Source organism: Pleurodeles waltl, chromosome 4_1 (assembly GCF_031143425.1).
Source record: "Pleurodeles waltl isolate 20211129_DDA chromosome 4_1, aPleWal1.hap1.20221129, whole genome shotgun sequence".
Lineage (NCBI taxonomy): Eukaryota > Metazoa > Chordata > Amphibia > Caudata > Salamandridae > Pleurodeles > Pleurodeles waltl.
In genome coordinates this window covers 784,421,924-784,439,340 of record NC_090442.1, presented here as the reverse complement: position 1 = coordinate 784,439,340, position 17,417 = coordinate 784,421,924, and the positions used below count along the sequence as shown (strand labels likewise).

The following is a 17,417-nucleotide window of genomic DNA, read 5'->3' as shown; positions in this document are numbered from 1 at the left end:
GAACATTGTAAACTGTTACCTTGCTGATGAAGTGGCTTAAGTGCCACATGTTATTTATTAAATTGTCAACAGTGACATCTGGATTCTCAATTAAAGTTTTAGACCACCAGGTTGGAACTCTAATTTATTGCCTGATTTAGTCATTAGTTAAGGTATTGTAATTTATTATGGTCCTTTAGTGTAAATTGCTTATAGCCCCCCCCCCCCAAACCACACACCCCACAGAAATGTTGGTGTTTGTTGCAGTGTTTCACTTTCAAATTCTACCATCTTTGATGCAATGTTTACTGTTATTTTAACAGAACTTCAGAAACAAAATTGTTGCAGAATGTCACGATGTACAATCTGAAGAAGTGTGTGACATTGTACTGACCAAGACTGACGAACTGAGAAGCAGAGAACTCTCCATCCTAATGATGGACATGAACGATGCTCAAGAAGAGGTGTCAAGGCTTAAGACTGAGCTTCCAAAGATTGCAGAAAATGTATCTATGGCAGATACACCTGATATTCAGGTATTAGAAGGAGAATCTCTGGCAGAAAAAGAGATTGGGCAGGCCTCATACATGCAAACTGAGGAAAGCATAACCTCCGTGGTACACATGGAGGCACTAGGGCATGTTTCACACCAGGAAGTACAAACCAGCAGAAGTGTGCAGCATCTAGACTCCATTATGTACACTTCATGTGAATCTGGTGAAAGCCTGGAGATCGTTCCTGAAACGATAGCCATGGAGCAATCCTTCTCTAAATCACTGGTCCAAGATCTGCAAAAACTGCAGTTAGAAATATTACATCTCCAAAAAGCAGAAGATGCTTACAAGAGAGAACTTGAAGAAAGAGATGCAAAAATTTATCAATTAAACCAGTTGGTTATTGAAAACAAGGAAAAAACTGAGCGGAAGGATATTATGGTCCATGTTGGAATGGACCTGGAAGAAGACGCATCTTCAAAATTAGTGGGGCTTAGAGAGCAGCTCCAACGCCTTGAGTGGAACCTAGCAGATGCTGAAAAGGAAAGACTTTCAGACTATGAAAGCAGCACAATGCAGCACAGTCTATTAGGTGAGCAGATAAATAGCCTGGGAAATGAATCAAAGTCCAAAGACATGAAAATTGAAGCTCTGCAGAAGCTCCTTGACCAGGTTCAACTTCAGTTGTGTGATCAAATTGCCCTAGTAAAGGAGCTGACAAGTCAGCTGCAAGCCAAGGAGGAAGAGGTAACCATTTGTCAGGAACATTTAAAAGAACGCCTGAACACACTTGAAGAGCTTTCTCTACAACTCTCATTGAAAGATGTAAAATTAGCAGAGTCTGAACAACTTCTTTTACAAAATGCCAGGGACATTGACAGTCTCCGGGAAGCTTTGTCAGAGAAAGAGCAGCAGGCAGTGGAGATCAGCTGCAGCATGTCTGAGAAAATGGTCATGCTAAATGAAGAAAAGTTTTCTCTCATGAACGATCTGAAGGCACTTAAGAAACAATTTGAATCACTGGATAGCAGAGAGGAGGCAACACATGAGCTAGTCAAGAAAGAAGATGAGTCAGGAGGCCTGTCTCACAAATCAAGTGAGTATTTTGAACTAGAGAAAGCTGTAGCCATTCTTCAAAAAGAGAAAGAGGAAAGAGAATGTCAGTTAGCATGCCTTAATCACGAAAATATGCAGCTCCAAAAACAGCGCGATGAGCTCCAACTCCAGCTACAAGCCACACACACCAACTGGCTGCAAGAAAAGGGAAGGTTGGAGATGGAGGCTCTGAAAGGTCAAGTGAAATCTTTAGAGGAAAAAGATCCTCAGCAGCAGACCTTCAGGATGCAGTCTTTGGAAAAGGAAGTAGAAGAGTTACAGGTTCAACTGCAGACTAATAAGAATGAGCTTCTTCCTGAAACTGAAATGAAGGACAGGCTTTTAAGTGAACGAGAGGGGCTCCAGGCTCAACTGGCAACTGTGCAAAATGATCAGTTTCTACAACAAAGTGAAATTGAAAAAATATTGCAAAGAGAAAGGGAAGAGTTCAGATTTCAGATGGAAGACCTGACAAACAAAAATCTCCAACAAAAAGAGCAGTTAGCCTCACTACAGGTTGAGAATAGAGATCTTCTGACACAACTAGAAACATTGAGAAATGAACAGATTGTACACCAAGGTGAAGATTTTGAAAAGCAGCCAGAACAGAAGCTACAGCATCAGTTTGAAACCTTCAGAGATGATCACCTTCAACAGAGTGTTAACATGGATGGAATGCTAGAAGAGAATCAAAAGCTATTAAATCAGTTGAACACTCTCCAAGATAAGTATATTGTGGAAGGAGATGAGATGAAGGAACATCTTAAAAAGAAGAATGAGGAGTTTAGTGTTCAATTGCAAGTCCTTAAAAATGACAGTCTTCAGCAAAACAGAATTCTGGACAGTCTACGGCAAGAGAATGCAGAGCTAGTGTGTCAGTTGGAAAAGCTGAGCAAAGAAAATCTCCAGAAGGATGAAGTGATTGTGGTGGGGGATATGAAGGACAAAGCATTGCATCACCTGGAAACCACTGAGAATGAACATGCTAAATTATTAAAGGTGAAAGATGACTTAAATGTTCATTTGGAAGAGCAGAAGAAAGATAATGAACGCATGAAAAGAAAGCTCCAGGCAGCTCTCATTAACCGCAAGGAGTTAATGAGGAAGATAGACAGTTTAGAAAATGAGATCGTGCTTCTGGGTGGACAAGCTAGAAAAGACAATTTAATAAATGCCAGCACTGGAGAAGCAGACGATATTTGTAAACTGAATGTAGAGGACCAAGAACTGTCGGAAGGTCAAAGTATGGGTGGCGTTCTGAAACAGCAACTCTCTGAAAAAGAGTTAGAGCTACAAAATATTAAGACAGACTTAGCAGACAGAGTGGCAAATGAAGAGAAGCTTCAGGCTTTAATTGAAAAAGTGACTCTAGACCTTCAGGACAAGATTCGCATTATTGAGATTTTGAAAGTAGAAATGCTGGAAAATCAATCTGTTAATCAGAAAATGATCGGGGTCCCAGCACATCCTTTCACCTCTGATGCTGCTGCTGTTACTGATCACACTAACATTAGCATAGCATCTGATTCCACTCAAGAACTTCCAGTGTTGCTCCTGGAAGGTAAAATCTCAAGTTTGGAACAAGAAAAGGAGCAACTGCAGAAGAAAGTTCAAGAGACTCTGGCCTCCCGCAAAGACACAATAAAAAAAGCCCAAGAGAAAGATCGCCACCATAGAGAGCAGCTGAAACAACAGAAGGAAGAATATAACGTACTGCAGGAAAGGTTTGATGAGCAGAACCAGCAAAATGTAACAATCCATGAGCAACTCCAAGAGCTGAAAAAGGAGGTAGAAGAGTACAGAAGGAAGCAGTCACAGGAGAACACAGTAGCGGTCTTACCAGTGTCATGTGAGCAGAGTGTACCAGCCCAAATAAACCTTCAAGACTCACTCTGGGGACAGGAATGGGTGGAATTCACTAGTTCAGAAGTGGAAGATACTCTTAAACGGACAGATGTTTTTCAAGATGAAGGCTTGTCAGTGGATCAGTATAAGTTACAGATTGAGGAGCTGAAGGCGCAAAAAGCAGAACTTGAGACACAGATGGATTGTATGGAAAATGAGCTTTCACAGAATACAAAAGAGATCCAACTGTTTCAAGATCAAATAGTACAGCTAATGTCAGATTTAGAGTCCTCAAAGCTTTCCTATAACGAAGCCTTGAACACAGTTACGTGCTTGAAATTAGAATTGGAAAAGAGTCAAGCAGAGATGATTAAGTTTGAGGAGCTGAAAAATTTGCAACCGCAAATTGAGAAAATTGAAAGTCTTCTGAGACTCCGAAATGAAGAGAAAGAGCTCCTTAACCAGCAGCTCAGAGAAAAAAGTGATGATCATCTAAGTTTGCAGAACACAGTACAAGAAAAAGAAGACTTGATCAAAGCTTTACAGGCACAAATGGAGAAGGAGACCAAGGACCATGAGGAGAAAAGCAAAAGGTTTCAGACAGAAGTTCTTGAAGTCCAACAGAAACAGGAAGAGGAGGCGGAAGAGAATAAATCCAAACAGCAGATACATAGAAAACTGCAGGCTGCACTTATTTCGAGAAAAGAGGCTCTGAAGGAAAGCAAGTCACTGAAAGAGAAGCTGGCCAGTGCCACAAACACCATTAGTGATCTCACCAATAAACTGACTGTCATGGGGAACGATATTACTAATTTGATCTCAGAGAAAGGAAATCTCTTACAGGAATCAGCTAAATTTCAGGAAGAAAGGGACAAACTAATTACTCAAGTTGATCAAGCTCTCCGGGAAAATCAAAACCTTGCTTCCTCCTGCGAAAGTCTAAAGCTTGCTTTAGAGGGGATCACTCAAGAAAAAGAGAGCCTGGAAAAAGAAATGGTTGTACTCCGGACTTCTCTGATTGCAGAGAATTCCAGTTGGCAGGAGAAACACAGGGAATTACAGAAAGAGTATGAAACACTCTTACAGTCATATGAAAATGTCAGTAACGAGACTGAAAGAATACAACGAGTTCTGGAAACTGTTCGGCAGGAAAAGCAAGAGCTGTTTAGTAGAATGAAATCTACAGAGATCCAGAAAAAGGAAGTGGATAAGCAGCTGGAGGAAGCAGAACGTGAAATGGAGAGTATGAAGGAGAAGATGAGAAAGTTTGCAAAATCAAAGCAACAGAAAATCCTAGAGCTAGAGGAGGAAAATGAGAAGCTCCGTACTGAGCTTCTTCCATCTCATAGTAAAAAGGAGTTTTATGATGCATCTGTTGGAGAGAATGGAGATCTAAAGGAAGAGCTGGGACGATTACAGTCAGAAAGGGAGGTTCTTGCAAGTCAGCTCAAAGCAGCAAATGCCGAAAATGTTTCTCTGGCTAAGGAAATTAATTATTTAAGAGTTAAACTACAGTCTGAGGAAACTGGGATAAAAGAAGTGCCAGAGGCAGGAGATAGCGTGCAAGATGTGAGTGTCCAAACAGATACCGCTGTTCCCATAACACTAGTATCTCAGGAACCAATTGAAGAGAGAGTAAATAGAGAAAGCTGCTCAGAGTCTTCTCTGACATTCCTTGCCCAAGAGCAACTGAAGCATGAGGAAGGCAGCTCAAATGATGAAATTAACACCTACATTCAGCAGGTCTCCCAGCTCCAATGCCAAGTCTCAGACCTAGAAAAAATTAAAAATACCTTAGAAGAAGAGCTATCACTAGTGAAAGCGGACTTTGAATTACTGACCAGAGAAACAAATGGCTTAAAGAGTCAGGTAGCAGCCAAGAGCAATGAAGTGAATGTTCTTCATGAAACAATTTCTGAGCTAGAAGTAAAGAACAGGGAAACAAGGGAGGAACTTGACAAGATTACGAAGCTGAAGGATACGCTTGAAGCAGAGAAAGATGATTTGGAGGAGCGGCTAATGAATCAATTAGCAGAATTGAATGGAAGTATTGGTAATTACCAACAAGATGCAACAGATTTCCAGTCCAAAAGTGACAGCTTAGAGTTAAAACTCCATGGCTTCCAAGTTAGAATAAGTGAATTGGAAGAAGAAAAGCGTCAATTGGAACGGGAGAAAAGGGAAGTAGAGTCACAAATGCAGAATGAATTTGTTGAGAAACTGAAAGCTGTTCAGACTGGTGAAAGGGGACGAAAGACTCATGCAAAAGAGCTACAGGAGCTCCTCAGGGAAAAGCAGCTTGAGGTGAAACACCTCCAGAAGGATTGTATCCGATATCAAGAGAAGATTTCTAGTTTAGAGAGAACTGTGAAAGCCTTTGAATTTGTGCAAAGCGAGTCATTAAAGGAGCAGGCTGCAGCCAAAGAGAGGTTAGCAAAAGTGATGGAAGAGTGCAAAAAAGCTAAGACTGAGCTGACTTCCTTTAAGATCCTTTTGGACGATACCCAGAGCGAGACGGCAAGAGTGTTAGCTGAGAGCCTGAAATTGAAGGAAGATCTGCAAGCATCAAAAGACACTGCTACACTTGAATTGAAGAAAAAGGATGAAGAGCTTGAATGGCGAATAGAACAAGAAAGAGACAAATTTACAAAAGAGACCAAGAACATGCAAGAGAAACTGGATGCACTCCAACGAGAGAAGAATCACATGGAAGTGACCCTGCTGGATCTTCAGAAATCCTTGGACAAGAAGACTCAGGACTCAAAGGAACTCCAAAGTTGTCTTAATGAAAATCTTGCAAAGCTAGCAGCCTTCACCAGGAGCATGTCCTCACTCCAAGATGATAGAGATCGTGTTATTGATGAATCCAAGAAATGGGAGAAGAAGATTACCAGTGCCATCCAGAAGAAAGAGGAGGAGATCCAGGTCAAGGATAAGGCCTGCCAGGTGCTGAAAGATCAGGTGAAGCAGATGTCCATTCTTGTGGAGGAGCTGCAGATTAAAGTGTCCAGGTAAACCATAATTTGCAAAGTAGAGCTGTGTGCAGTTAACTTCGGCTTATCTCCTAACAGATCCCAAATACAGTATTGTCTTCACTCAGGAGAAAATGGCATTGTTCATTGATGTTTCTATTGTTTTCACTCTTTTAGGTTGCTAGGGACATTATCTGCAAAATGAATTGTACACTGGTACATAGATAACTTATTTATGCATATTTTTAGGGAATTCATTCTGAAGCCTTCAGTAGGGGCAAAGGACTACCATGTCCATTTTGCCTTGTAGGAGTGATATAAATAGATTTTTGCAGTTTTGATTTTATCTTATAATAATGACTGCCAAATCTCTGTCAGGCTTTGGGTAGCATATGTATTAAATACTATTGAGATGTTATATAAAGATTTTAAGTAACATTGCATTGTTTTCGGCCATTCTTTTTTACGTGGTTATGCTTTTTAAGGACTGACTGTATGGTTACATGACCATTGTGTTGTCCTCTAGGAGCTGCTCTGAGCATTGCAGTCAACTTACTTTAACGTTTGCGGCATGAAAACTTGCCATTACTTTTACCAAATATTTTTGCTCATATTTCAGCCTGTGGCCTTTCTAGGACAGTTGGACCTCCTCCAAAATGCTCTTTCTATCTAAATCATCTCTGGGTCCCTGCTCTAGGTTAGTGGTAACCCCAAAATAATAACCCCTCCTACTATTCAGTGTCTATTAAGCTTTCTCTTGGCCAGAACTTTTGTTTTACAGCTCGGAGAAGTTTTGTTTTAAAGGTCTTGTTTATAATAGCATTGCAGTCAGACTGCTAACCCTAAAAACACCCTTTAGGGGTGTTATGCCATTAATTGTGTTTGACCAATGACTTTGTGTTTCACCACTGCACATATTAGTTGCTCAATGTTCATCGGTAGCACATTACAGTATTCAGTTTAGCTGCCTATTGGCTTTAACGTGGCATTAGACATTACATTTGAGACATTGCAGATGAGCTGTGTTTTTCCACATGATAGACCAAGCTGTGTTTAACCTGATAAGAGAGCGTATATTTTGTGTTTACCTCTCTATCCAGCCTGGAACGAGCGAAGTTTGGAGACTTGGCCACTCTCCAAACTCTTGTTCGGTTCCCCACTGAGCCAGCATGTTTTGACTGAGGGGCCTATTATCAGGCTTTTTAACTGTGTTCCTGGGCAGCAGCAAGGGGGTAATTTTCCATGACTTCAGTCAGGAGCGTACGTCTGCTGCCTGACCTCCCGTTTGGGTGGAAAATCTCTTTCTCACAGTTGAACAGGAGTCATCAAATTGCAGACATAAGAAAGATGAAGCGGAGTGATAGGCCCTACGGTGATGACATTTTGACTTTTATTCTTTGCTTTAAAGTTATGCTATAATATAATCACATGTATTTGCTGTGTACATTGCAATTGAGAAGTACTTTGATATATTTCGCTTTCATTGCTGCGACTACTTTTGAACGTGTGCTTCCAACCTACTATTCTCGTCTCTCAGGAACCTAGTGGTGAAGTAATAATAATAAATGTCTTCTTTAAACTAAGAAGTGCATTGCAGAGAAGTTTTGTCAGCTCGGTCATAAGATAAGGAAAGCAAAACAAGCGGCTAAGAATATGGTTATGCTGCATTACTTTTTTCATGTGGTTATGCCCTCTAGGGCTAGCAATATGGTTACATGACCATGTTTCTTCCAAATTATGTTTTTTGTTATTACAGTCTAATGCCAAAAGTTTATGTCTGATAAAGGTTTATGTGATAATTGTGTATGTTTTAATAATCTCTTCTTATTACAGTTATGACCATAATTCAGGCCAATGTAACATCCTTATTACACTATGTCTGTTTCAACACTGTTTATATGTTTATATGTTTGGGTGACCCTTCTAGTTTATTTCTCCTCTGTGGCTGTCTTGTGTCTTTTTGGGGGGAATTTTGTTAGCCATCCAGCAACTCTGGCGGTGGGGTGGTGAAAGTGGTATTCTATTGGAATTAGCATGGCAGATTTAATTTGGGATGCTTAATGGCAACTTTTTAATTTTTTTTGCTGCAAATAGATGAAGAAGGTAGATAGAAGTGCTTTAGTTATATGCATGGCCACTGGAATTATTTGGCAGAAAAAACGAAATTATGAGGCAGGGTTGACATTTATGTGGCAAGAAAAGTCCAGTTATGAATTTACAATGCTAAAAGCTCTAACTCAAGCAAATGCCAGACCTATTACATTGCAAATGCTTGTTTTCCTGGCATACTCTCATGCTGCATTATCGTTGGTCCCTAGTTCCTGCCTCTACTGGGCGCACGCTTGCATTTGGATATTATTATAGATGATTTATGCAAACATTGTCGACTTGTAACAGTCTTTCAGAGCAAACTGCAGAATTTCAGAGCCGATAGAAAAAAATGAAGAGGATGTATGCCATTGTATGTTTACCCATGAGCTCATTCGAAAAATGTTGGAAGGCAGGAAATGAGATAATGCTTTGGCAGCTAAGGCCAGGAATACTTAAGCTGCTGCAATGCCCAAAGAGAATGATTCAACAGACAAAGGCTCTTTAAGCCTTAGACAGTATAATTTGTCCTCCTTTGTACTCCCTTGAAACTGAGGATCATTGGGGTTTTGTGTCTTTTTTGTGTGTCTTCTGAGATTGCAGATCTTTTTTTATATTGGTTTTTGTAACTTCTAAGCATATGTCTCTGTGATTCTTGATTTCGTAGCACTCTGCTTTCTTTGGGAGTTCCTGATCATCCACAGTATGTCTGGAACCACGTAAAACCTCTCTAAGCATTCTGAAACACTTTGTTACGTATGGCTCTCATGGAGAGCCTCTGTCGTTGTTTTCAGTTTCAGGGTCTCCTAACCCAGTGCTTTGAAGTAGCAACACTTCATAAAAAAACTGGTTACTCACTGTTGCTTTGTCCTTAAGGCCAGGCTGGCAGGGCTCTCTTAGAGCCTGTCAGCGCACTGCTGCTTGTCTGCTTTGACTGAAAGGGAGCAGGAGGGTACAGGCAGGCAGAGAACGTGGTGGGGGTTGGTCAAGGATACCAGGTAAGGCTTTTTTCCTAAACCTTTGGGAAAGTGATATATAAAAGAGGCTAAGTTATATATGGCTCCCACATTACTCCTCTGCCACTGCGTAGCAGTTGAAAGCAGGGGCAGATGATTTTAGGGGCCATACATAAGGGTTCTGATCGACATCATAGACAACTTGAGCTTCACTGTTACCCATCTATAATTCTATATAGAATTGAGACATTCAATGTCCAGAAAAAGACGTAACCTAAACAAGAGCACAGACACACTCCTCATGACCTTTCTGATATCAGACTTTCCCCTATGCATTATGGGGTGTGAATTACGAAGATGAGGCAACCAAAGCAATTCATAATTTTGCTAGTAATCAGAATCTGTCTAATACTTGCAAAGACCACAGGACACTTCTTATGAGGGCACGGTTACTACCGCTGTACCATTACATTAGTATGTTACATTTTCAGTCTTCATTCAATTGATAGAATGAGTTCACATTCCTTGGCAGTAGACCCTAACTTACATAGCCTTTATATTCAAGTCTTTGGACATGCAGTCTTAATTATGACAGCTAATGTGGAGAAGATAAAAAATCTTAATATTTTCTCCTCCAGATATAGTAAATTAGTAGTTGAACAACATTTGATCTAAACTATGCTCCAGCAGTCTCTCACTACTTTGTGCTATGGACATTTGAGGTAATTTAGGTTACTATGACTTGCAGTTGTCTGGTGGAATGGGGAAAAAGACATACTGAAGTAAAACACACAAAGTCTTAACTCTCTTGGAGTAAAGTGATTTAGCATTTATTAAAACTGTATATATGTTTTGTTACCTCAGACATCGCTCCGTTATCTGTGGGGCCTGCCTTTGTCGAGTGGAGTCCGGTCCAGCATCTGCCCTCTCTCTACCGAGTGAAGGTGTTATCCAGCAGACAAGGCACCAGTTTCGTAAAAGAAAACACGCATTCAGGAATTTTCACCTAAGTCTAACATATATTTAAAGCAAAATAGCCAGCATGCATCAACAATAAGCTAAGTGTAGATCGCCATATCAATGAACCAAAGCGTCATCCCCTGCTCAGTTGGAGCATGTACTGCTCAATTCCATACATTTTGGCACTGTATTTATGCACATTTTCACAAAGCAGTTTAATGGAGCAAAGAACACGTGATAAAAGTGAAACTTAACTTAGGCGCTAATGAGCAGATGCTGGGCTATTGGTATGGAAAGATTGTGAGAAGACGTTTGTAGGAAGTTGGCTCTTTATGCACTATTTCAAAGTAAGAAATAGCATGCACAGAATCCAAGGGTTCCCCTTAGAGGTAAGATAGTGGAAAAAAGAGATAATTCTACTGCTCTATTTTGTGGTAGTGTGGTCGAGCAGTAGGCTTATCAGAGGGTAGTGTTAAGCATTTGTTGTACACACACAGTCAATAAATGAGGAACACACACTCAAAGACAATTCCAGGCCAATAGGTTTTTATACAGAAAAATATATTTTCTTAGTTTATTTTAAGAACCACAGGTTCAAGATTTACAAACAATACTTTAAATGAAAGGTATTTCACTCAGGTATCTTAGGAACTTTGAATCATCACGATAGCATGTACAGTTTTGGCAAAAATGGCAATAAGCTATTTTAAAATTGGACACAGTGCAAAATTCAACAGTTCCTGGGGGAGGTAAGTATTTGTTAGTTTCACAGGTAAGTAAAGCACTTACAGGGTTCAAAGTTGGGTCCAAGGTAGCCCACCGTTGGGGGCTCAGGGCAACCCCAAAGTTACCACACCAGCAGCTCAGGGCCGGTCAGGTGCAGAGGTCAAAGTGGTGCCCAAAACGCATAGGCTTCAATGGAAATAGGGGTGCCCCGGTTCCAGTTTGCCAGCAGGTAAGTACCCGCGACTTCGGAGGGCAGACCAGGGGGGTTTTGTAGGGCACCGGGGGGGACACAAGTCAGCACAGAAAGTACACCCTCAGCGGCACGGGGCGGCCGGGTGCAGTGTGCAAACAGGCGTCGGGTTCGCAATAGGTGTCAATGGGAGACCCAGGGGTCTCTTCAGCGATGCAGGCAAGGGGGGGGCTCCTTGGGGTAGCCACCACCTGGGCTAAGGAGAGGGCCTCCTGGGGGTCACTCCTGCACTGCAAGTCGGATCCTTCAGGTCCTGGGGGCTGCGGGAGCATTGTGTTTACCAGGCGTTGGGTTTTTTGAAGCAGGCAGTCGCGGTCAGGGGGAGCCTCTGGCTTCCCTCTGCAGGCGTCGCTGTAGGGGCTCAGGGGGGTCAACTCTGGCTACTCACGGGCTCGCAGTCGCTGGGGAGTGCTCCCTGTAGAGTTAGTTTTACGCAGGTCGAGCCGGGGGCGTCTGGTGCAGAGCGGAAAGGCTCACCCTTCCGGCAGGAAACGTGTGGTCTTTAAAAGTTGCTTCTTGGTTGCAAAGTTGCAGTTTCTTTGGAACAGGGCCGCTGTCCTCGGGAGTACTTGGTCCTTTTAGATGCAGGGTAGTCCTCTGAGGCTTCAGAGGTCGCTGGACCCTGGGGGACGTGTCGCTGTTGCAGTTTTTCTTGAAGTGGGGAGACATGCCAGTAGGGCTGGGGCCAAAGCAGTTGGTGTCTCCGTCTTCTCTGCAGGGCTTCAGGTCAGCAGTCCTTCTTCGTCTTCAGGTTGCAGGAATCTAGTTTCCTAGGTTCTGGGGAGCCCCTAAATACAGAATTTAGGGTGTGTTTAGGTCTGGGAGGGCAGTAGCCAATGGCTACTGTCCTTGAGGGTGGCTATACCCTCTTTGTGCCTCCTCCCTGAGGGGAGGGGGGCACATCCCTATTCCTATTGGGGGAATCCTCCAAAATCAAGATGGAGGATTTCTAAAGGCAGGGGTCACCTCTGCTCAGGACACCTTAGGGGCTGTCCTGACTGGTGGGGGACTCCTCCTTGTTTTTCTCATTATCTCCCTTGGACTTGCTGCCAAAAGTGGGGGCTGTGTCCAGGGGGCGGGCATCTCCACTAGCTGGAGTGCCCTGGGGCATTGTAACACGAAGCCTGAGCCTTTGAGCCTCACTGCTAGGTTGTACAGTTCCTGCAGGGGGGAGGTGTGAAGCACCTCCACCCAGAGCAGGCTTTTGTTTCTGTCCTCAGAGAGCACAAAGGCCCTCACCACATGGGGTGAGAAACTCGTCTCTCAGCAGCAGGCTGGCACAGACCAGTCAGTCCTGCACTGAACAATTGGGTAAAATACAGGGGGCATCTCTAAGATGCCCTCTGTGTGCATTTGTTAATAAATCCAACACTGGCATTGGTGTGGGTTTAATATTCTGAGAAGTTTGATACCAAACTTCCCAGTATTCAGTGTAGCCATTATGGAGCTGTGGAGTTCGTTTTTGACAAACTCCCAGATAACATACTTAATATGGCCACACTGTACTTACAATGTCTAAGAATGGACGTTTACACTGTAGGGGCATATTGCTCATGCAGCTATGCCCTCACCTGTGGTATAGTGCACCCTGCCTTAGGGCTGTAAGGCCTGCTAGAGGGGTGACTTACCTATGCCACAGGCAGTATTTTGTGGGCATAGCATCCTGAGGGGGATGCCCTGTCGACTTTGCCTTTTTCTCCCCACCAACACACACAATCTACAATGGCAGTGTGCATGTGTTAGGTGAGGGGTCTTAGGGTGGCACAACATATGCTGCAGCCCTTAGGAACTTCCCTGGTCTCAGGGCCCTTGGTACCACTGGTACCTTTTACAAGGGACTTACCTGTGTGCCAGGGGTGTGCTAATTGTGGAAACAATGGTACATTTTAGGTGAAAGAACACTGGTGCTGGGGCCTGGTTAGCAGGGTCCCAGCACACTTCTCAGTCAAGTCAGCATCAGTATCAGGCCAAAAGTGGGGGGTAACTGCAACAGGGAGCCATTTCCTTACAACGTTGAACACTTGCGGCAATAAGCTAGGGTAAAACGTCCGACTTCACTAATTTCTGCAGTTCTCTCTTTGTTGACCCAACTTCAGAACAAGGTTATGATTACTGGAAGAGTTAAACTAAAAGTGCAGTGGATTTAAAATGTGTGTAAATATTCAGTAATGCTTTAGTGCTTCAGGGGTTGTAAGACATTACAACACGGCTCAAAACCATGAATACCTTTACCACCCATTTTTTACCACACAATGTTTTACCACGCATATGCCTTTTATATATATATATATATATATATATATATATATATATATATATATCCGATGGCATGTGTAGCTGCAGATACACATGCTGTGCATTATCCTGCCATCTAGTGTTGGGCTCGGAGTGTTACAAGTTGTTTTTCTTCAAAGAAGTTTTTCAAGTCACAAGACCGAGGGACTACTCCTTTTCGGCTCCATTGTGCATAGGCGTCGACTCCATCTTAGATTGTTTTCTTTCCGCCATCAGGTTCGGACGTGTTCCTCTTCGCTCCGTATTTCGAATCGGGAAAGTTAGCTAATTATCGAAAATTCGACTGTATTGTTCGCGCTCGGTACCGGTTTAGTGTTAGGATATCGACACCGATAGAAGAAGCGCTCCGGCGGCCCTTTGGGGCTTCCGCTCTTCAGCAGGGCCTGGTCGTCCCGACCACGTCCATCGACGAAACTAATGGACCGGACCCCCATCCGCTTCTGCCCGAATTACCACGCGAAGTATCCTTATACAGACCAACACTTGGTCTGCAACCTTTGTCTATCACCGGAACACAGGGAGGATACCTGCGAGGCCTGCCGGGCATTTTGATCGAAAAAGACCCTACGCGATCGAAGAGCCAGAAGACTGCAAATGGCGTCGACACTGACAGAACAGATCGACGTTGAGGAGGAGGAAAGAATCTCCATACAAGGGACGGACTCGGACTACTCCGAAAGTGACCTACCGACGACAACTCAGAAAACTGTGAGTAAAACTGCCCCGTTCAAGACTCACTCCAAGATCATGAAGGCCAAGGGGATGCCACAGCCAACAGGCCATGGCTTTACCCATCGAAAACACTGTGACCAACCATCGGCACCAAAAAAGGCCTCACAACTGCAGAAAACATCCGACTCCGGTCGAGATTCCAGCTCCGAACGACCTCGACACCGAGAGTTCAACACACCCAAAGTAAAGAAAGTTGTTTCGGAACCGAAAAAGACTGTTTCCACACCTTCGGTACTGAAAAAGGCAGCCTCGGAGCCGAAGTAGGCTCTTACACGGAAGAGCACAGACTTTCCAGCTAAATGCAACCACATAGATTTGAGCAGGAAATAAGTATGGAGGAACCAGACCATACTCAAAGGAGGCTGCACATCCAGAAAGAGACTGGCAAAATTCAAACTCTTCCTCCACTTAAAAGAAAGCTGGCATTTCAAGGGTCAGAAATGCAGCCAAAGGCAAAGGTGGCTAGAGACAAAACACCACCACCAAGGTTTTCGCCACAGCCTTCTCCACTACATTCTTCCACAGCTGTCCCCAATAAAAACACCCCCGATGCAGTCACCAACACATACGGGGATGACGCAGGATGACCCGGATGCATGGGACTTGTATGATGCACCGGTCTCCGACAACAGTCCAGATTGTTACCCGGCAAGGCCGTCATCTCCAGAGGACAGCACTGCATACACGCAGGTGTTATCAAGAGCAGCGGCATTCCACAATGTAGCAATGCATTCGGAGCCAATAGAGGATGACTTCCTATTTAACACCTTGGCATCCACCCACAGTTCCTACCAAAGTCTGCCAATGCTCCCAGGCATGCTCAAGCACACAAAATAAGTCTTCCAGGACCCAGTAAAAGGCAGAGCTATCACGCCTAGGGTGGAGAAAAAATACAAACCTCCCCCAACAGACCCTGTGTTTATAACACAGCAACTTACACCAGATTCGGTGGTCTTTGGAGCAGCACGGAAGAGGGCAAACTCCCAATCATCAGGAGACGCACCACCGCCTGACAAGGAAAGTCGGAAGTTCGATGCTGCAGGCAAACGAGTGGCAAACGAGTGGCAGCACAAGCACTCTACACAAACTAGGATTTTCTATAAATTACCAAAAATCACATCTGCAACCATCTCAGATACAACAATACTTGGGGGCAACACTCAACACACAAAAGGCGATTGCCACTCCAAGTCCGCAAAGGATACAAGCTTTCCAAAATATAGCATTAAACATGCAGCCAAACCAACACTACCAGGTGAAGTTTGTAATGAAACTTCTAGGCATGATGTCTTCATGCATAGCCATTGTCCCAAACGCAAGACTACACATGCAGCCCTTAAAACAGTGCCTAGCAAAACAATGGACACAAGCACAGGGTCAACTCCAAGATCTAGTGTTGATAGACCGCCAGACACACTTCTCGCTTCAGTGGTGGAACCCTCTAAATTTAAACCAAGGGCGGCCATTCTAAGACCCAGTGCCTCAATACGTGATCACAACAGATGCTTCCATGATGGGGTGGGGAGCACACCTCAACCAGCACAGTATACAGGGACAATGGGACATTCAACAAAAACGACTGCACATAAATCAGTTAGAACTGTTAGCAGTGTTTCTAGCATTGAAAGCATTTCAACCACTGATATCCCACAAACACATTCTTGTCAAAACAGACAACATGACAACAATGTATTACCTCAACAAACAAGGAGGGACACACTCGTCACAACTGTGTCTCTTAGCACAAAATATTTGGCATTGGGCGATTCACAATCACATTTGCCTAATAGCACAATACATCCCAGGCATTCAAAACCAGTTAGCCGACAATCTCAGTCGAGATCACCAACAAACACACGAATGGGAAATTCATCCCCAGATCCTACAAGATTACTTTCGACGCTGGGGAACACCAAAAATAGACCTATTCGCAACAAAAGAAAACGCAAAATGCCAAAACTTCGCGTCCAGGTACCCACACCCTCTGTCCAAGGGCAATGCTTTATGGATCAGTTGGTCAGGGATATTTGCTTACGCTTTTCCCCCTCTCCCACTCATTCCTTATCTGGTAAACAAACTGAGTCAAAACAGACTCAAACTAATACTCATAGCACCAACCTGGGCTCGCCAACCGTGGTACACAACACTGCCGGACCTATCAGTAGTACCTCACGTCAAATTACCAAACAGGCCAGATCTGTTAACTCAACACAAACAACAGATCAGACACCCAAATCTAGCAATCTGGCTCCTGAAGTCTTAGAATTTGGACACTTAGACCTTACACAAGAATGTATGGAGGTCATTAAAGAAGCTAGGAAACCTACTACAAGACATTGTTATGCAAACAAATGGAAAAGATTTGTTTACTACTGCCACAATAATCAAATTCAACCACTCCATGCTTCCGCAAAGAACATTGTAAGTTACTTATTACACTTACAAAAGTCTAAACTAGCATTCTCTTCTATTAAAATACATCTCACAGCAATATCTGCCTATCTGCAGATTACACATTCTACATCGCTTTTTAGAATCCCAGTTATCAAAGCATTTATGGAGGGATTAAAGAGAATCATACCCCCGAGAACACCACCAGTACCTTCGTGGAACCTTATCATTGTATTAACACGACTCATGGGACCACCATTTGAACCCATGCACTCTTGTGAAATGCAGTACTTAACTTGGAAGGTAGCCTTCCTAATAGCTATCACATCTCTTAGAAGAGTAAGTGAGATACAAGCATTCACTATAAAAGAACCCTTCATACAAATACATAAACATAAAGTGGTTCTCCGTACAAATCCCAAATTCTTACCAAAAGTTATATCACCATTCCACCTAAACCAAACTATGGAACTCCCAGTCTTCTTTCCACAACCAGACTCAGTAGCCGAAAGAGCCTTACATACATTACACATAAAAAGAGCACTAATGTATTACATTGACAGAAGAAAACAGTTTCGCAAAACAGAACAATTGTTTGTAGCCTTCCAAAAACCTCATGCAGGAAATCCTATAT

General features: G+C 43.2%; 1 protein-coding gene across 6 annotated transcripts in view; it reads left to right on the top strand.

The window, feature by feature from the left end:
- The window catches only part of LOC138288169 (golgin subfamily B member 1-like), a 379,608-nt gene that overhangs the window by 103,642 nt on the left and 258,549 nt on the right, over positions 1–17,417 (top strand). For all 6 annotated transcript variants that reach the window (XM_069229484.1, XM_069229482.1, XM_069229483.1 and 3 more), the window contains one exon: positions 303–6,424. In XM_069229484.1, coding sequence (XP_069085585.1) covers positions 303–6,424 — 6,122 coding nt within the window. The remainder of the gene's footprint in view (positions 1–302; positions 6,425–17,417) is intronic.